The sequence below is a fragment of the Stegostoma tigrinum genome, chromosome 7 (assembly GCF_030684315.1).
Source record: "Stegostoma tigrinum isolate sSteTig4 chromosome 7, sSteTig4.hap1, whole genome shotgun sequence".
Lineage (NCBI taxonomy): Eukaryota > Metazoa > Chordata > Chondrichthyes > Orectolobiformes > Stegostomatidae > Stegostoma > Stegostoma tigrinum.
The window spans coordinates 72,525,267-72,546,710 of NC_081360.1; the positions used below are offsets into that span (position 1 = coordinate 72,525,267).

At 41.4% G+C, this 21,444-nt stretch overlaps 1 protein-coding gene across 1 annotated transcript in view; it reads right to left on the minus strand.

Moving 5' to 3' along the window:
* Positions 1 to 18,834, minus strand: part of map3k19 (mitogen-activated protein kinase kinase kinase 19) — a 68,182-nt gene extending 49,348 nt beyond the window's left edge. The window contains exons 1-4 of the mRNA XM_059647654.1: positions 18,820 to 18,834; positions 14,967 to 15,155; positions 1,173 to 1,318; positions 181 to 269 (exon numbers count right to left, since the gene is read on the minus strand). Coding sequence (XP_059503637.1) covers positions 181 to 269; positions 1,173 to 1,318; positions 14,967 to 15,155; positions 18,820 to 18,834 — 439 coding nt within the window. The remainder of the gene's footprint in view (positions 1 to 180; positions 270 to 1,172; positions 1,319 to 14,966; positions 15,156 to 18,819) is intronic.
* Positions 18,835 to 21,444: the final 2,610 nt, after the last annotated feature.

A 21,444-nucleotide genomic window follows, 5' to 3' on the forward strand; every position in this document is an offset into this window, starting at 1 on the left:
CAAATATTTTTCTGGTTCAGGCATTTAACTTCCAGTGTTCTCAAATTTAATGATACAGTTGGCTGATTATCGATATCTAAATTATTTCACATTGCATTGCAATAAAATATATCAGAGGCAAGTATTTTGAATCTTTAATTCCTTGAAAACAATCATTAAAATAAACAGAAGGAAGTTTACCTTGTGGTGATAATTGATTTGGTAATACATCAGGCAGATATTTTCCTGCAGTGTTTTTCACTTGGGCTGCACACTGACTCGCTGATCTTCTGATTGAATCACAAAAAAAATCAATTTAACTCAAGTGTTATTTAAAAATATCACTTTTTATTTGACTTTGCCATTGATGTGGCTGCAGTCATGAACTAACAATTTAGTATCATTGGCTACCCAAAACATAAGTGTGAGTTTTGCCTTCCTGGAGCTGGCAAAAGAGGTCATGAGAGGGAAAATGGTGTGAGGATTTCAAGACAAACTCTTGGAGAATTTCACCTTTTCACCACCTCACTAACTAAGTTGAGGGTGAGAAGTACATCCATGACCTTCCTGAACTGCCAGCAAATTAGGCTGTTCAGTGGTCAATTAATGGCAACATACTCAAATCACCACCTTCCAGAACAACTTTCTCCCTGGCAGGCAATAACGATGGAAAGCATCCCAACTATGAGGTCAGGATGACCTGCCTGCCAAATTCTTCCCAAAGCAAACAACGGTGTTAGAAAGGGCTGCAAGATGGTGGCCTCTGAAAGCCGCTCCTCTTCCCAAGTCACCTCCCTGACCTCCTTCTCTCTGCAACTTTGATTCCACAAGAAATGCTGAAAACAGACGTACCTTTTCACCATTGGACTCCGGAGGAGTAGAGCTCTATCAGCAGACTTTAGGACATGGACACCAACATCTGATTCTGTGATCAAACAAGAAACTCACCTATTCTCTATGATACTGCAAGTTTTATTGGTGGTGGGGAGTGATATGTTAATCACTATCTAACATACTCAACCCCCACACTTCAACAAAAAATGGAAAACCACCACTCAATGTAATTTGGACCTGGTTAGCTTACTTATAGCACCTGCTTTACAGCTTATCAAAACCAGTAAAACTGGTCTGAATCCAATACCTCTACAGTTAGAAAGACAATATATATTCCATTGTACTAAATTTAAACTTACTCATTATGTTCAAAAAATTCTTGAACAGTCTCTGCTGGTTTAAGATCCCTCAGTTTTTCCAACATGTCCACATCTTGTACAGTCAAAGTAAGAGGAGTCAGGCCATTATGCTTATTGCAATTTATATCCAATAACCTTTGCCCCAACTGGAAAAAAATAGTAAAATATTACAATACATTAAAGAACTTGTTTGTGCAAGGATTTTAACTGATAGAATTAGAAACTGTGGTATTGTTTTTACTTCCCACCTCCTGGATCCTGCAATTTTTACAAATCCCATGCTTTCCAGCTGTCACTTTTAAGAACAAACCGTGCTGCAATAATTTGCTCACAAGTGAACTGCATCACCGTTTTGAGGTCAACCACCTACTCCATTTTGTCACTTCAAATATTTCTAAGTTTTGTACCTCTACAAAATAGTGTGAAATAAAAGTTTTCCTCTCACCTTTTATTAACATTGTGTTATAACAAGGTTACAATTATAAGATTTATAAGATTGCTTTGATTTGGGACTGTGGGTGGAATCTTCTGGGGATGGCATGGGCCTCTCCGACCAGTTACAAAACTGGTGAGGTACTTATGTTGCATCTTTTATTGAAAGATTGGATCTTCAGTTGATCAGGGTATTCTGAAGCAACTAACAGGTCTTCATCTGGAATCAGGTCCCCATAGGCAGAAATCTCTCGCAATAAGAGCTGGAAAATAATCATTGGCCAGCAGTTCCTGTACTCAGCAAAGCCGCAGAGTAGCCCATGGCATCTCCACCAGAATTATGTTCTAGGCAGGAAGATCCATGGGTGAACTTAGCCCACCCTATCGTTAATGGAGGCCTTTCAGTGACAACTAGTATTAACTCAAGGATCCAGGATAAAGGTAGGGGATTTGTGAGAGGTAGAGATCATGGAAAGAGGGATATCAAGGAGTTGGTGATGCAATGCGGACCCCCTGTGCCCATTGCTGTCCATGCCCTCGACCAAGCACTAACCATGCTTGATCAAAGTTCTCCTGCTCTGTCCCTGCCATAAAGCAGCCCATACCCTTTTTATGTCAAGGAAGGTCACTTGCTAGCAGGTCCGTTACAGTTGGGTCAATGAATGCCAGTGCCACTTAAGGGCCTGCATTAACAATGGGCTGGGAAGCTCATCCATGGATCTTTCTGCCCAGAACTTAAGTCTGGAGGAGATGGGGAGATGGTGATCCATTGCACCTTTACCCTATCAAATTAAACAAGCTTCCTACCTCTTACCGTCTGTGACCAGAACATTCTAGCCTCTTTCTTTAACTTAAGTTAAAAGGAAGGGGGTCATATGACCTGCTATGCAACCTGTTTCACAACAAGCCTGTGTAGTTTAATTGTGTGAAATTATGATGACCTCAGGCTGTTTTCATGGAAAGAAGGTTGCAAGCTGTTTATATCTCGAAACAATGGCAGCAATCTATATGTTAACATTGGATATATTGTAAAGTTTGATTTTAATTGTGCTAAAAGCAAAAGATATGAAGGTGCCAGTGTTGGATGGGAGGATACAAGGTCAGAAGTCACAAGACACTAGGTTATAGTCCAACAGGTTTGTCTGAAATCACAAGCTTTCAGAGCACTATTGCTTTGGCAGGTGAAGTGGGAGAGGCATACAGGCAGAGTATTTATCATCAGAAAGATCAAAAGATCATACAAACGGTGTGAATGAAGTGTTGTCAGGCCAAATAAGAAGTCTCTGTAGGTGATCAAGAGTGTCAGACAAAAAAAAAGTGAGTAAAAGGTCAACAGCTGAATTGCTAATGAAGGGATGACCTATAATCTAATTAATTGAGGCAGAAGAAAATTATTAAAATTAAGGTAGTGCTGGAGACAAACCAGATGACTGGAATAACATGGTAGGTGTCAAAGTCATATATTAAGGGTCTAACCAAAATAATAAGTGAGCCAAAACAGTACAAACTAATTAAGGTAGAGAGATCATAACAAGTTATCAAGATGATGGTGTCAAAACTGGACAGTAAGGAAGATTTTACAGATACAGAACAGTGTGGTAGGGTCACACGTAACACAACATGAACCCAAGATCAGAGTTGAGGCTGTCTTCATGGGTACGGAACTTGACTACCAATTTCTGCTCAGCAATTCTGTGTTGTTGTGTATCTCACAGGTCACCTTGAAGGATGCTTACCCGAAGATCAAAGGCTGAATAACCTTAACCTTATATTCTCTCCGCCTTAATTAGTTTGTACAGTTTGCAATCACTTGCAATTCAGATGTTGACACTTTACTCACACTTTGTGATGCTTTTGAACACTAGCAGAGACTTATTATCAACCTGTTGACACTCGACTCATACCATTTGCACGATCTTTTGATCTCTCTGATTAGAAATTCTGTGCCTGCTTGCCTCTCCTCACTTCACCCAATGAAGGGCCAATACTTTGTAAGCTCGTGATTTTACACAAATAAACCTGGACTGTAATCTGATGTCCTGTGACTTTGGACCTAAAAGCAAAAGGTTTACAGGTTTAAAATATAAATTTCCAACATATAGTGCTTTTTGTCTTTTTATACAATTTAAGTCTTAAACCATGAAACCTTGTTTTATTATCTTTGCAAATATTAACTGGCAATTCAAAATTATTTTTAAAAGTTATTCATGTAAGAAATTAGGCCTTTGATAAAAATGCTTTGTACAATAAATATAGAAATGCTTATTCAGAATTGATATGCATAATATAAGCCTGGCTCAGCAGAGAACCGTTTTGATTTTCACCTCTAGAAAATGCATCAATATTTCCAGAAATGCCAAAGACTTTTGATTCAGGCTTTCCTATTCACATTTCCAAGAGAGGACTTTGTGCACCTGCTTGTCTATGCAAATGTTTAGAAAAGGTCAGGAGATGATGTTGAGTTTGAGGTAAACTAAAATAGAGTGATTATGCCAAAAATGGCCAATGCGCATGTGCAAATGTAGCCTGCGATATCAGCTAGCCATGACAAGACTGGCTACAGGACGTACCTGTGCTTTCCACAGTTCATGTGCATGCACTGCTGATGAGGAAGCTGGGGAACCAAGAAGTAAGTCAGGGTCGTAGTAAAAAGGGGAACAAAGCCAGGAGTAGGGCAGGGGGAGGCCTGCATCAAGGATGGAAATGTCGGGGCTGGAAGAGTGAGACATACACAGGGATCTTGGCTGGATTCTTGTCACAATCTTCAAAATTTTCTCCTAGCATGTTTCTAAAATGCATCTTTGGTTAAAAGCTTTCTATTTCTTTTGTTTCCAGAAGTAGTAATGAGGAATTCTGTGATCTAATTTCAAAAAGTTAAGTATTCATCTGGCTATTAAAAATTACATATGTAGGGTAAAGTTTGTTTAGTCAGTATGGACAATGTTAGAGACAAAAGAAAACTGCAGATGCTGGAATCCAAGGTAGACAAATGGGAGGCTGGGAGAACACAGCAAGCCAGGCAACTACGACACCATTAGACATTTGAAGACATAGCGTACTATATTGACACACTTATTTGGTAGCACACATGTAATTTTGGATTCAAGATCTTCTTCAGAGACTTACAAAAATAATCCAACTCACAATACTGTGTAAAATTGAGAAAATACTGCTTTCTTGGAGGTGCACGTTTTTCAATTAGATTTTTCATTGTGGTACTATTTACTAATATGGATAGCTTTAAAAGATTCCAAAGTGCTAATGAAAAAAAATAGCAGGAAGATCTTCTAGAGTCTTAGCTTAGTTTATTTTACTGCTAACACTGCAATAAAACAGCCTTCAAGGAGCAGGAAAGGCGACGTTTCGGGTTTAAGCCTGTCATCAGGATTGGGCTGCCTGCTGTAATCAGAACCAGCTTTTCCAACAAATGTCTGCTAGAGATCTTTATCAACTCCAGCAGCTGCTGATAAGTGCTGTGGTGTAATGAATAATAGTATGTTGGAAAATCTATGATGGAACTGAAAGTATGTGAAGGAAGCAAAGAATAACATTACCATCCAAATAAAAACCAAAAGAACTGTGGATACTGTAAATCAGGAACAAAAACAAAGTTGCTGGAAAAGCTCAGCAGGTTTAGCAGCATCTGTGGAAGAGAAAACAGAGTTAACGTTTCGGGTCTAGTGACCCTTCCTCAGAACCCCCAAAATGTTAACTCTGTTTTCTCCTCCACAGATGCTGCCAGACCTGCTGAGCTTTTCCAGCAACTTTGTTTTTGTTCAACATTACCACCCAGTTGCAATTAATGTAATTAGTAAAAGCCAGACAAAATGGTTAACGTTTGAGGGAAGGAATCAAGCACTATTTGCCGATTGCTTAAAAAAAAAGAATTGGCTTAATGTCAATTTTTGCTTGAGCTTTGTAATTGTTTCCTTCTTAATTGAAGTGATTACAGCCAAGTGAATTCGGCACATCTATTTTGCATATTTCCCTAATTTCACTATTGGCGTAGCTCCCCTGAAAAAAAGATGGTGGAGCTGTTTTCTCAATTTTCTCATCCTGATGAAGGATGTAAGCCTGAAAGATTGGCTGTCCTGCTCCTCTGAAGCTTCCTGATCTACTGTGTTCCTCCAGCTCCAAACTGTGGTGACTCTGACCGCAGCATCTGCAGTCCTTGCTTTCTCCAATAAAACGGTCTTAATTGGTCATTTGTCTCAAGACTGTTTGTAGGACACCATTGCATGAAAATTTGTTGTCTATTGGTCTACAAATGAACAATTTCATTTCAAAACTAATTTTTTGTGAAGTGGTCAGTGACAACTTGAAGATGAAAGGCACTTTCTACAATCTCTATATATTTCTCTGTGTTTGCATCTTTCAAATTGTAGTGTAACAATGTTAGTGGACTCATAATCCAGACGTCTGGATTAATAATTGAGAGAAGTAAATTATCAGATGCAATAGTGTGATAAGAATTGAAAATGGCCATTACGTTAGTGGATTCACTAATATTCTTAAGTGTGGGACATCAGCAGTACTGACCCAATCTCACCAGTATACAACTCTTGTGTTAGCCAAATGTGACTATGTTGTAACCATCCTTTGAATTTGCCTTGTGAGTTATATGGTCCAGGAAGAAAGCTATTGAGAAAACAGCTCCACCATCTTCTTCTCAGGGGAGCTATGTCAATAATTAAATTAGAAAAATTGATAAAAGTCATGTGCTGAATTCATTTGGCTGTAATCACTTCAATTAAGAAGGAAACAAATACAAAGCTCAAGCAAATATCGATGCTAAGCCCAATCCCTTTGTTTTAGCAGTCTACAAATGGTGCTTGATTCATAGTTGTTCCTCAAACCTTAACCATTTTGTCTGGCTTTTACTAATTACGATAATTGCAACTGATGGTAATGTTATTCTTTGCTCCCTTCACATACTTTCAGTTACATCATAGATTCTCCAGAATACTATTATTCATTACACCACAACAATTACCAGCAGCTGTTGGAGTTGATGAAGATCCCCATTTAGTAGAATTCTAATAAACATCTGTTGAAAAAGCTGGTTCTGGTTACAGCAGACAGCTGGTTTCCCTAGACACCAGAATTAGTTACATGTATGGCTGTTTCATTGTTGTGATTAAAAAGAGTGATATCTATCCTTTCTTCAAAAGTAACCTACAACCTACAGAATAGTGATAAGCAAAGTGTGATGGGATGTGTCTTCCATTAGCCAGATGACACAAGCACCAATGTAACAATAAATCGGTAACACCTCCATTGGTAGTTCCTCCATTTGCAGATGGGGAAATTTCACAGCTGTGGTACTATGCTGAAGCAGCCTCAGAAGTCTAGCATTACTGTCAAAACTTTGGCATAAAAACTTGCAATTCACAATGTCAGAGAAGATTGTTGCAACCTGTAGAACCTTCTGCTTTGTGGGTACTGATTTTGAAGTGCTGTTTCAGGAATTTAGGCTTAAGAATGAAACATAGCTGTTAATAGAAGCAGGTTCCAAAAAGGATGAAAATAACTGGATGGAGGCCTCCAGTGCAGTAGTACCAATTTACATTTGGCAATTGACCACACAATGTAACAGACATATCAATTTTCACACCTTTCGAGTCTGTACATTACTAATCAGGTCTGCCACCTGAATTTCCACCATAATTTTGCTCAAGTAATTCTGTAGCTTACCATAAATACCCAAAAATACCTTTTCTGTAGTCAGTTCTCACCAGCAAATGTTTCTACACTCACATTCTTACTTGTGTTCATTTTACAAAGAGCTTCATCCTCTCACAAAATCTCATTGCTTGCTGGAATCATGTACCCATTATTGGCTGCATGCTACAACTTGTGATTTATTCCATGGGGGCAATAAGTCAAAATTATGTTTGTGCATGTCTATGAATATACAAAATAAAAGCATAAGTAAACACCTCCGCTCAGTTTGCAACAAACAACTGCACCTCCCAGTCGCAAACCATTTCCACTCCCCCTCCCATTCTCTAGATGACATGTCCATCATGGGCCTCCTGCACTGCCACAATGATGCCACCCGAAGGTTGCAGGAACAGCAACTCATATTCCGCCTAGGAACCCTGCAGCCATATGGTATCAATGTGGACTTCACCAGTTTCAAAATCTCCCCTTCCCCAACTGCATCCCTAAACCAGCCCAGTTCGTCCCCTCCCCCCACTGCACCACACAACCAGCCCAGCTCTTCCCCCCCACCCACTGCATCCCAAAACCAGTCCAACCTGTCTCTGCCTCCCTAACCGGTTCTTCCTCTCACCCATCCCTTCCTCCCACCCCAAGCCGCACCCCCAGCTACCTACTAACCTCATCCCACCTCCTTGACCTGTCCGTCTTCCCTGGACTGACCTATTCCCTCCCTACCTCCCCACCTACACTCTCTCCACCTATCTTCTTTACTCTCCATCTTCGGTCCGCCTCCCCCTCTCTCCCTATTTATTCCAGTTCCCTCTCCCCATTCCCCTCTCTGATGAAGGTTCTAGGCCCGAAACATCAGCTTTTGTGCTCCTAAGATGCTGCTTGGCCTGCTGTGTTCATTCAGCTTCACACTTTGTTATCTCAGATTCTTCAGTGCGAGCAGCAGCGGAGGCAAGACGGACCCGGAAGACTGCAGCTAAGGTAAAGCAGTTTATTTTTAAAATTACTTACCGATAGCGGGCAGCGGTGTTTTTTTTTTCCTCTTTCAGAGAAGGAGCGGGAGCACCAGAGGAAGTGACGAGGACCAGAGGGGCAGCCGGGAAGGAAAGCAGTGACCATATATATCAGCAAGGCTCAGGATGAGGATAGATGGGTTACAGTTAGGGGGAGGAAAGGGGACAGACAGACAGTGCAGAGATCCCCTGTGGGCATTCCCCTCAGCAATAAGTATACCGTTTTGGATACTGCTGGGGGGGATGACCTACCAGAGGAAAGCCATAGTAGTCAGTTCTCTGGCACTGAGCCTGACACTGTGGCAAAGAAGGGAAGGGGGCAGAATAGAAAAGTACTCGTGGTAGGGGACTCGATAGTTAGGGGAATCGACAGGAGATTTTGTGGGCAAGATCGGGATTCCCGGAAGGTATGTTGCCTCCCTGGTGCCAGGGTCCGGGACGTCTCCGATCGGGTGTATAAAGTTCTGAAAGGGGAGGGCGAACAGCCAGAAATCGTGTTACATATTGGCACAAATGATATAGCCAGAAATAGGTTTGAGGATATAAAATGTGATTTCAGGGAGTTAGGATGGAAGCTGCAGAGCAGGATGAACAGAGTAGTGTTCTCTGGTTTACTACCGGTGCCACGAGATAGCGAGGTGAGGAACAGGGAGCGGGCGCAGCTGAACACGTGGCTACGCAGCTGGTGTAAGAGGGAGGGCTTCAGATATGTTGATAATTGGGATGCCTTCTGGGGAAGGTGGGACCTGTACAAGAAGGACGGGTTGCATCTGAACTGGAAGGGGACCAATGTCCTGGGTGGAAGGTTTGCTCGAGTAGTTCGAGAGGGTTTAAACTAGTATGGCAGGGGGGTGGGAACCTGAGCTGTATACCAGAGGTGAGCGTTGATGCAGGTGAGGCAGTAGCAAGAGGTAGACCAGCTAGTGGGAAGGATTTTCCTGGGAAGGAACCAAGGGATCGGTTAAAGTGTGTTTGCTTTAATGCAAGGAGTATCAGGAATAAAAGTGATGAACTTAGAGCATGGATCAGTACCTGGTGCTATGATGTTGTGGCCATAACAGAGATATGGGTTTCTCATGGGCAGGAATGGTTGCTGGATGTTCCAGGGTTTAGAACATTTAAAAAGAATAGGGAGGGGGGAAAAAGAGGAGGGGGTGTAGCACTACTAATCAGAGAGGGTATCACAGCTACAGAAGCTTCCTTTGTCGAGGAAGATCTGCCTACCGAGTCAGTATGGGTGGAAATTAGGAACAGCAAGGGAGTAGTCACCTCGTTAGGGGTTTACTACAGGCCCCCCAATAGCAGCAGGGAGATTGAAGAAAGCATAGGTCGACAGATTTTGGAAAAGTGTGGACGCAGTAGGGTTGTTGTAATGGGTGACTTTAACTTTCCTAATATTGATTGGAACCTCCTTCGAGCAGAAGATTTGAATGGAGCTGTTTTTGTAAGGTGTGTTCAGGAGGGTTTCCTAACGCAGTACGTTGACAGGCCGACGAGGGGAGAGGCCATTCTAGACTTGGTGCTCGGAAACGAGCCGGGGCAGGTATCAGATCTTGTGGTGGGAGAGCATTTTGGTGATAGTGACCATAACTGCCTCACATTTTACATAGCTATGGAGAAGGAGAGGATGAGGCAGAATGGGAGGATATTTAATTGGGGAAGAGGAAACTATGATGCGATTAGACATGAGTTAGGAAGCATGGACTGGGAGCAGTTGTTCCATGGTAAGGGAACTATAGACATGTGGAGATGGTTTAAGGAACAGTTGTTGGGAGTGATGAGTAAATATGTCCCTCTGAGACAGGCAAGAAGGGGTAAGATTAAGGAACCTTGGATGACGAGGGCGGTGGAGCTTCTAGTGAAAAGGAAGAAGGTAGCTTACATAAGGTGGAGGAAGCTAGGGTCAAGTTCAGCTAGAGAGGATTACATGCAGGCAAGGAAGGAGCTCAAAAATGGTCTGAGGAGAGCCAGGAGGGGGCACGAGAAAGGCTTGGCAGAAGGAATCCGGGAAAACACAAAGGCATTTTACACTTATGTGAGGAATAAGAGAATGGTCAAAGAAAGAGTAGGGCCGATCAGGGATAGCATAGGGAACTTGTGTGTGGAGTCTGAGGAGGTAGGGGAAGCCCTAAATGAGTTTTTTGCTTCTATCTTTACGAAAGAAACCAACTTTGTAGTGAATGAAACCTTTGAAGAGCAGGTGTGCATGCTGGAATGGATAGAGATAGAGGAAGCTGATGTGCTGAAAATTTTGTCAAACATTAAGATTGACAAGTCGCCAGGCCCGGATCAGATTTGTCCTCGGCTGCTTTGGGAAGCGAGAAATGCAATTGCTTCGCCACTTGCGAAGATCTTTGCATCCTCGCTCTCCACTGGAGTCGTACCTGAGGACTGGAGAGAGGCAAATGTAATTCCTCTCTTCAAGAAAGGAAATCGGGAAATCCCCGGCAATTATAGACCGGTAAGTCTCACGTCTGTCGTCTGCAAGGTGTTAGAAAGGATTCTGAGGGATAAGATTTATGACCATCTGGAAGAGCATGGCTTGATCAAATACAGTCAACACGGCTTTGTGAGGGGTAGGTCATGCCTTACAAACCTTATCGAGTTTTTTGAGGATGTGACTAGAAAGGTTGATGAGGGTCGAGCTGTGGATGTGGTGTATATGGACTTCAGTAAGGCATTTGATAAGGTTCCCCATGGAAGGCTCATTCAGAAGGTCAGGAGGAATGGGATACAGGGGAACTTAGCTGCTTGGATACAGAATTGGCTGGCCAACAGAAGACAGCGAGTGGTAGTAGAAGGAAAATATTCTGCCTGGAAGTCAGTGGTGAGTGGGGTTCCACAGGGCTCTGTCCTTGGGCCTCTACTGTTTGTAATTTTTATTAATGACTTGGACGAGGGAATTGAAGGATGGGTCAGCAAGTTTGCAGACGACACAAAGGTCGGAGGTGTCGTTGACAGTGTAGAGGGCTGTTGTAGGCTGCAGCGGGACATTGACAGGATGCAGAGATGGGCTGAGAGGTGGCAGATGGAGTTCAACCTGGATAAATGCGAGGTGATGCATTTTGGAAGGTCGAATTTGAAAGCTGAGTACAGGATTAAGGATAGGATTCTTGGCAGCGTGGAGGAACAGAGGGATCTTGGTGTGCAGATACATAGATCCCTTAAAATGGCCACCCAAGTGGACAGGGTTGTTAAGAAAGCATATGGTGTTTTGGCTTTCATTAACAGGGGGATTGAGTTTAAGAGTCGTGAGATCTTGTTGCAGCTCTATAAAACTTTGGTTAGACCGCACTTGGAATACTGCGTCCAGTTCTGGGTGCCCTATTATAGGAAAGATGTGGATGCTTTGGAGAGGGTTCAGAGGAGGTTTACCAGGATGCTGCCTGGACTGGAGGGCTTATCTTATGAAGAGAGGTTGACTGAGCTTGGTCTCTTTTCATTGGAGAAAAGGAGGAGGAGAGGGGACCTAATTGAGGTATACAAGATAATGAGAGGCATAGATAGAGTTGATAGCCAGAGACTATTTCCCAGGGCAGAAATGGCTAGCACGAGGGGTCATAGTTTTAAGCTGGTTGGTGGAAAGTATAGAGGGGATGTCAGAGGCAGGTTCTTTACGCAGAGAGTTGTGAGAGCATGGAATGCGTTGCCAGCAGCAGTTGTGGAAGCAAGGTCATTGGGGTCATTTAAGAGACTGCTGGACATGCATATGGTCACAGAAATTTGAGGGTGCATACATGAGGATCAATGGTCGGCACAACATTGTGGGCTGAAGGGCCTGTTCTGTGCTGTACTGTTCTATGTTCTATGTTCTATGTTCTATGTTCTATCTGCAGTTCCCATTATCTCTGAACTGAATGTTTACTTATGCATCAGAGATAATGGGAACTGCAGATGCTGAAGAATCTGAGATAACAAAGTGTGAAGCTGAATGAACACAGCAGGCCAAGCAGCATCTTAGGAGCACAAAAGCTGATGTTTCGGGCCTAGACCCTTCATCAGAAAAGCCACAAAAGCTGACGTTTCTGATGAAGGGTCTAGGCCCAAAACATCAGCTTTTGTGCTCCTGAGATGCTGCTTGGCGTGCTGTGTTCATCCAGCTCCACACTTTGTTATCTAGTAAACATTCAGTTGTTTGAGACTGTTTCAACATTCAGTGAGATCTTGACTGATCTGTTTGTGTTTCAAATTCCATGTTCCGCCTCCAAAAACCTTTGATTGCTTAACAAGAATGTATCTACCCCTTCCATAGAAAGTTTTAATGACCTTGATTCCAACTGTGCTTTCTCATTCCGGACTTAGCCATAAATGTAACCATCTTTTCCATGTCCGTCTTGTCAGGATCATTCAGCATCTTACAAACATCAATCAAATTGCACCTGTCTTTTCTAAAATCCACTGAGCACAAGACCAATCTGTCCAATCTTTCCTCATATGACAACCTGCATGTGCAAGGTATGAAAGTAGTAAACTTCCTCAGAACGACCTTCAATGCATTCATATTCTTCTCCAAGGAGACCAACACTCTGTGCAGTGTTTGATATGTCATTTTAACAATTCCCTGCATAACTGAAGCATAACATCCCTATTTTTATGTTAAATATCTTTCATTACAATGGATAGCATTCCGTTAGACTTCTTGATTATGTTGTTGTACTTGCACACTAACTTGTTGTGACCTCATGCAGTACAACACCTAAATCCCTCTGCACCTTACCATTTATTTAGTTAATACCACCATCTTTTAAATAAAAACAGTAATTTCTGAAGGAACTCAGCACATCTGGCAGCATCTGTAGAGAGAAAAATGAAATTAATGTTTTGAGTCCAACGATCCTTGAGTTCTGAGTTTCTCCAGCAATTTCTGTTTTCATCTCAGATTTTCAGCATCTGTGGTTCTTTCTATTATTTACTGTTTTGTGTATTTTTTAACATTATACTCCATCTGCCAGATTTTTGCCCTCTCATTCAACCTATCTATATCTAGTGGCAAACTTCTTAAGTTTTATCACAACATATTTTCCAATTTAACTAAAAGCAAAACACTGCAGGTACTAAAAATCTGAAATATAAACAGAAAATATCAGAGAAATTCAGCAGGTCTGGTAGCATTTTACAGCGAGAAAAAGAGTTAACATTGCACATCTTCAGGACTGGAAGAGGAATCAAAGAACTCAACGAGATTGAGGACCTCATAGTCAAGTATGAAATGCGCTATTCATAGACCTGAACAACAAAAGCTACTGATTCCAACTAATGGGAACAGACCTACTTATCTCTGTTGGATGCTTTTACCTTATTGTTACCAATTACTTTTCTCAGTGGATAAAGGTGAAAAATTCACCACTACAAAGGTGGTCGTCAGATTCTCACACGAAATGTTCAGAATATGGGATCTCTCATAAGGTAGTGTCCGATAATGCATCACAGTTTGCAAATGACTTTCAGTCGGTCTGAAGCCACTACTGGGTTTGAACATGGAACAGGTTCACCGAGATACCCGCAGTCAAATGGAGAAGCACAATGTGAGGTCCAGATATTAGATCCCTTTGGAAAAAAATTGCTGACCTTGTTTCATGGCCACTCTACTTCAATGTGACTTATTACCATCAGCATCACTAACGGATAGAAAACTGAAGGCTCAACTCTCTATCTGACCAAAGTTAGGAGGTTGACTCAACAGTTAAATCTACGCAAAATCACAGCTGCTTGTAAAAATGTACAGTTTTATTTATCAGGAACAACAGGCAATGGGAATAAATAAGGGACCTCAGCAAGAATTGCACAGTAGTCCCAGTATCAGCAGACCATCATTGATCTATATTGACTACATAGTTGAAGGAATTGTATAGGGGAATTGTAGGAACCTTGACTTATTGTGGAACAATTATTCACTAATGCTTGATTGGAATGAACCCAATGAACAACATCATGATAGTAATAGCTCACAGACAACACGTGGTCAACTCAGAATTAAGGTCAACAGTTTTCAAGCCAAAGATCTGCTGATATTCCAAGTCCAAAGACGACATGTTCTGGAAGAATTGTGAAATGTCCAGCTAACTCTGGGATTTTGGTGGAGATGAGGTGGTGCTAATGTAATTATACGCATGATTGGAAAAATAGTTAACTGTAGGAAAAACAGCATGGGGGGGGGATGTTGTGAGGTACTGGTTGTGACGTATTTAATGCTCATTTTGCATTGGTTCCACTCATTCTATTGATGCCACACACAGTCTGCAGGTGGAGGCAAGGATTTTGACTCAAACTTTCAGAGGCAGAACATGAGCACCAGTTCCCAAGATTCCAGTAATTAGTCTTAATCAAATGTAGTTATAGTTCTCATGTAACAAGCTCTCTTGTTCTTTAAGAACAGTGCCTCTTATGTACAAACTTTATAGTGCTGCATATTCTACCACGGGATAGTTTTATCACAGGACAATGCCTAATGAAGCTAGATGACAACCAATGACCACAAACAGGTCATAATCAGTACCATGCACTAGCAATGGCAGAAAATATCATAAGGTACCAGATGTGGCCATCTGGGAAAATTGCACAGAAAGAAACTTTAATCTATAAATTAGTAAGGCACAGTCTTGTAACATTATTAATAAAGAGAAGGGAACTTGGTTCATAATAGTTGGTAAAAGTAATGACATAATATGGGTTTTACCTCTGTATAACCTTTCTCAGCTGCATCAGTGAGAGACGTACAGCCTATGCCAGAGTGCTCTAAATTGATGCTCTTTGTTTCTGTGTCATTAGTCCAGTTTTGACTCTGTACTTTAGTTTCCAGACTTCTTTCAGGCGCAATAACCAAGAAGTCAAGCATTGGATTAATTTCATCCTTTTTCATCCTGCTCTATTAAAATGGTAAACAGATCAAATTTAAAAATGGATTTTGTCTTATCTTGTTACTTAATTGTAAATTCATATAGGAAAGTTTTATGCATAGCAATCTTGTGGGAATTGTATTGAGCGAACAGGAGGTGTGTCTCACAAGCAATACAGAAGAAAGCATGAGGGGAGAAAGAAAAACAAAAGCAAGATGTAAGTTCTATGCTAGAGTGGGGAGGGGAGGTTAATGGGATATTTCAAAGTTTGGGAACTGTGGAGCAGAGTTTGCAGCACTGTGAATTGCAGAGATGAAAAAAGGGTGAAATCTATGAAAACCGGAGACAGTTGAATTGAAAATAAATATCTGAGTAAATTATTTGCTTCACTATTACTGACCATAAGAACCTTCATGGTGCTAAAATGTGAGGATCTGGTTTGTTTGTATCATGCTACTTAAAGATCAGTGATGAGGCAAAAGGGATTTGATGTTTTTCTATTTGAAATCACATGACACGAGGGTACAGTCCAATAGATTTATTTGAAAACACAAGCTTTCAGAGTCTGAGATAACACAGTGAGTCTTACTGCTTCTTTAGATTTTAGTGAGAGAGGTAGTATCAAACACGGAATTTATAAATAAAAGATCCAAGGGTAACACCACTGATGAGTACGTACTAAACAAACCTAAGATGCTGTTAAATCTTTAATCAATTAGAAGGTTTTAGTTGATTAATATGTATATGTAAATCCCTGAATTCCATTCAAGTCGCTGTCCTGAGAGAACTGAAGGTTTTATCAGCATAAAGAGGAGGTGACATTTTATGTCAGACAATGCATGTGAGGTGTGAGGCCTTGGTTAGAATATCTGTTTGTGTTTTGGCTTGGAGTCAAACTGGTTTTATTTCTAAAATATGAAAATATAAAATGCCACAATGACTGGCTGTCTATAAATTTTGTGCTTTTTGAATATAATAGATTGTGTGTGTGTGTGTGTGTGTGTGTGTGTGTGTGTGTGTGTGTGTGTGTGTGTGTGTGTGTGTGTGAGCTTGAGACACAGTGCGTTTATGAGAGAGGATCTGTGTCTGTGTGTGTGTATGAGAGGATGTGTGAGAGTGTGTGTACGCACACATGTGTGTGTGAGAGACAGTGTGTGTGTATGAGAGAGGATCTGTGTGTGTGTGTCTGTGTGTGTGTGTGTGTGTGTGTGTGTGTGTGTGTGTGTGTGTGTGTGTGCGCAAGTGCGTGTATGTGCATGTGCGTGTGTGTGTGTGAGAGAGAGAGAGTGTATAGTGGTCACCTGTAGTGCGACATGATCCCAAGATCGCAGTTGAGGCCATTCTCATTGGTACCAAACTTGGCTATCAGCTTTTGCTCAACAACTCTATATCCCAAAGTCCACATTGAAGGATGTTTACCCGAGGACACACACACATATTCTCTCTCTCTCTCCCTCCCGCTCTCACACTCATGTACAAGTAGGCCCATGGAGTGAATTCCCATCAGGGACTTAGATATACATATTAATCAATTAAAACCTTCTAACTGATTAAAGATTTAACAGCATCTTGTTTAGTACATACTCATCAGTGGTGTGACCCTTTGATCTTTTACTTATAAATTCTGTGCCTGATGCTACCTCTCTCTCACTAACATCTAAAGAAGCAGTAAGACTCTGAAAGCTTGCGTTTTCAAATAAACCTGTTGGATTATACCCTGGCTTCGTGAGATTTCTGACCTTGTCCACCCGAGTCCAACACTGGCACCTCCACATCATTTCTATTTGACAACAAGATGTTAAGAGCAGAGTTAGAAGGAACTGCTGACGCTGGAGAATCTGAGATAACAAAGTGTGGAGCTGGATGAACACAGCAGGCCAAGTAGCATCAGAGGAGCAGGAAAACTGACATTTCAGGTCTCGACCCTTCTTCAGAAAAAGAGCAGAGTAGAAGGTTAGAGACAGAGAGCAAAATTGAGGGAAGTTATTGGAACCAGTAATTAAGACTGACTGAACATTTAGATAAATATGAGCTGTTTAGAGATCTTTTTGATTTTGTAAAGGCAAGGTCATATGTGTTAATTTTATATTACTCTTATTTAATTCTTTCATGTAATTGGCTGTTTATACAGCTTAATGACTGCAGTTCATTACTAGGAATTTTTATTAAATAATATAATCAATTGCATATGGAAAAAGGTAATGTCTTCTCCACAGGATTCACCAGATCTCTCAGTGATGTGTTCTTCAAAGTCAGAGACAATGTCCTTGCTTTTCCATTGATGGCAAAACAAAATCATTGCCTGTATGTATTCATGACTTAGATGAAATACAATGCAGGGTCAAATTTTCAAGTTTGGCAAAAATTAGTGATATAGTAGTTAATAAAATGTGAGGCTGGATGAACACAGCAGGCCCAGCAGCATCTCAGGAGCACAAAAGCTGACGTTTCGGGTCTAGACCCTTCATCAGAGGGTCCCTCTGATGAAGGGCCTAGGCCTGAAACGTCAGCTTTTGTGCTCCTGAGATGCTGCTGGGCCTGCTGTGTTCATCCAGCCTCACATTTTATTATCTTGGATTCTCCAGCATCTGCAGTTCCCATTATCACTGATATAGTAGTTAGTACTGTAACATATTACGTAAGTGGATAAAACAGTCATAGATGGTTTTAATGCAGGAAACTATGAGGTCATCTGTTTCATACCAAAAAAGATAGATGTTAGATTTGTTTTTAAACACGTCTCTAAAATATTGTAATCAAGACAAAATGAGAATCATACCATAGCAATGGTTTTCAAATGGTGTGATGTGGCTCACTAATGTGGCATGAGAACTGTACAGATGTGTTGTGAATTTTTGTACAAAGGTAACGAAAATCAAAGTAAAACAAACACTGTCTCATCTTAAACAATATTCTATCCAACCAAAATTACAACTCATAAAACTCATGAAAATTAATCATCTAGTTAAAAGTGCAATATTGGTCTTTCCATTCCAAAACATGAATGTGGCCGAAGAACATAATTGAAATAACCCTGAAGAAAATGGGTGTACCATAGAATTGTTTGTCTCAACAAAGTGTGCTATGTTACTGAAGGGTTGATAAACCACTAGTCTAGCCAGTAATAATAAAGAGGAAGACATTTTGCTACAACACTCCAAACCTCAGGTTAGATTATTCCCAGAGTGAGCAGTCTTCACACGCCCAGAAGGCTGCTCCTTCATTACAGAGAGATGATTGGTGATGGTTTAACCTAGGGCTCACCAACTTCTGGTCAGGGCAATGCCAGTAATTCAGCACCTTCATGGTGACCTCAGATGGCTTCACTCTGCATCACAAACCAGCATCTGATGAACTGAGCTAATCAATTCACCAGGATGATGCCATGGCTCCAGAATTATAATATGAGGAGAATTTATATAAATTAAGCTTGCATTTTCTAGAATATGGACAGATAAATTGTGAGTTTATTGTATTTTTAATATTTTAAAATAAAATTATAGCATAGAAGGAGAGAAACATTTTCTGTTAATGGAAATTCCAGAATTAAGAATCATAGCATGGGAATAACAGGGATAACATGGTGTGGAGCTGGATGAACACAGCAGGCCAGGCAGCATCTTAGGAGCAGGAAAACTGACATTTCGGGTCTGGACCCTTCTTCAGAAATCCCAACTTCCTGTCTACACTCACCTGTACTGGCTTCATCCTCACCTCCTTGACCTGTCCATCTTCTCTCCACCTATCTGCTCCACAATCCACCTTCTATCATTGCCTCCCCCACCCTCTATTTATTTCAGAGCCCCCTTTCCCTCCCCCATTTCTGAAAAAAAGGTTCCAGACCAAAACATCTGCTTTCCTGCTCCTCTGATGCTGCCTGGCCTGAGGCCAGCTCCACACCTTGTTATCTCAAACTCCAGAATCGGCAGTTCCTCTTATCTCATGGTAATAATAGGGATGGGCAATGAACGCTGCCTGACCAGTGATGCCCTCATTCTGTGAATGAATAAAGTAAATAAATGAGAAAGAAACAATTTGAAAGAGAAATGAGAAAGCACTTTTTTCTTGCAAAGGGTGGTGGAGGTATAGAGCTGTCTCTCACAAAATGTAATAGGCATGCCTCAATTAAAATTTTAAGATTAAATTGATAGACTTTTATTCATAAAGGTGATTAAAGGAAATAAGTCAATGAGGTTAGTATGTAGATTACCCATCACTGAATGGTGATTGACCTTGGAAGGCTGAATGGCCTTCTCCTGATCATTTGATCCAATGAAAGGGATGGAAAAGGCAAAAGTGGGGAATGGATAGCAAGGAGGATGCATGGCAATGAGGAAAAAAGGTGGAACAAGGATGACCACAAAGTGGAGAGTCAGGGGAAAGAAAACTAAATGTATAACAATTAAGGAATTAACCTATTTTTAAAAATTTGTTCAGCAAAGTGATGGTAAGCTGGAACCAGATCTGTGAAAATGGGGAGGAAGGAAGAAGAGCATTAACTAAATGAGTGTGGTGAGAGATTAGAAGCTGGTTTGAATGGGATGAATAATGTGAATATGAATGAAAGAATTATAGTACCAGCTTGAAAAGAGGAGGTGAAAGAAGGCTAAGGAGCCTAATTAGATTTTGAGAGAAGAGAAAAATTATTGATATTAACCAGAATGGATCATTCTAAGTGTAATAAAATGTGTAATAAAATTTGTGAAGACCTTGCTCAAAGATTATCCACCTCCTCCCTCACCCCATCCCAGGCCCCAAGATGACTTTCCACATTAAGCAGAGGTTCACCTGCACATCTGCCAATGTGGTATACTGCATCCACTGTACCCAGTGTGGCTTCCTCTACATTGGGGAAACCAAGCGGAGGCTTGGGGACCGCTTTGCAGAACACCTCCACTCAGTTCGCAACAAACAACTGCACCTCCCAGTCGCAAACCATTTCCACTCCCCCTCCCATTCTTTAGATGACATGTCCATCATGGGCCTCCTGCAGTGCCACAATGATGCCACCCGAAGGTTGCAGGAACAGCAACTCATATTCCGCTTGGGAACCCTGCAGCCCAATGGTATCAATGTGGACTTCACCAGCTTCAAAATCTCCCCTTCCCCCACTGCGTCCCAAAACCAGCCCAGTTCGTCCCCTCCCCCCACTGCACCACACAACCAGCCCAGCTCTTCCCCCCCACCCACTGCATCCCAAAACCAGTCCAACCTGTCTCTGCCTCCCTAACCTGTTCTTCCTCTCACCCATCCCTTCCTCCCACCCCAAGCCGCACCTCCATCTCCTACCTACTAACCTCATCCCACCTCCTTGACCTGTCCGTCTTCCCTGGACTGACCTATCCCCTCCCTACCTTTCCATCTATACTCTCCTTTCCACCTATCTTCTTTTCTCTCCATCTTCGGTCCGCCTCCCCCTCTCTCCCTATTTATTCCAGAACCCTCACCCCATCCCCCTCTCTGATGAAGGGTCTAGGCCCGAAACGTCAGCTTTTGTGCTCCTGAGATGCTGCTGGGCCTGCTGTGTTCATCCAGCCTCACATTTCGTTATCTTGGATTCTCCAGCATCTGCAGTTCCCATTATCACCAACTAATTCACTGTTACTTTTCTGTACTATCACCTGGATTTCCCCTTCTGATTTTCATCTGCTCATGTTTACTTTTCAATATAAGTGAAGAAATTTGAGTATATAGCTCAGGTTACAAAGATAACAGCATCACTTGTCTTCACAGCCCAATGGATTATAATCACTGCTGTTATTCAAATGTCAGCATTTGCGGGGTAGTGTTAGATATTCTTTGAAGTTGCTGGTCAGGTTTTAATAGCATACTACATTGGCATTATTCTTGGGATTGTGCATTTCAAAATCAGGAGCAAAGGCAAGTGTGCTCTTCTGTTTCCACCAGCATGTAAGAGCTTTCCAAGTCAATCAGCTTTCCATCTCTTCAATTTATGGATACGCTAGTGTAGTGGAACAGATTTCAACTTTATAAATGGAGATTAAAATGACAATCAGCAAAGGATAATTGACAAATATTAGATTATTATAAAATCCTGTAGGTGAAAAAAGACTTGCCATCCTTATGTGGTGTGCCCACACCAGTGCTGTTGACTTTTGACTATTCATGAGTAATTAGGAATGAAAAAATAAATTACAGCCTTGTCACTATTTTTTCACAATTATGTGTAAATCTAGGTGTGGTAGAGGAACAAAGGGATCTTTGTTGAGGAGTAGAGCTGAAGGACAGGGAAGTTGTGCCAAACCTGTGTTCAACCTTGATTAGACCACATTTAGGTTATGGTGTGCGGCTCTGATT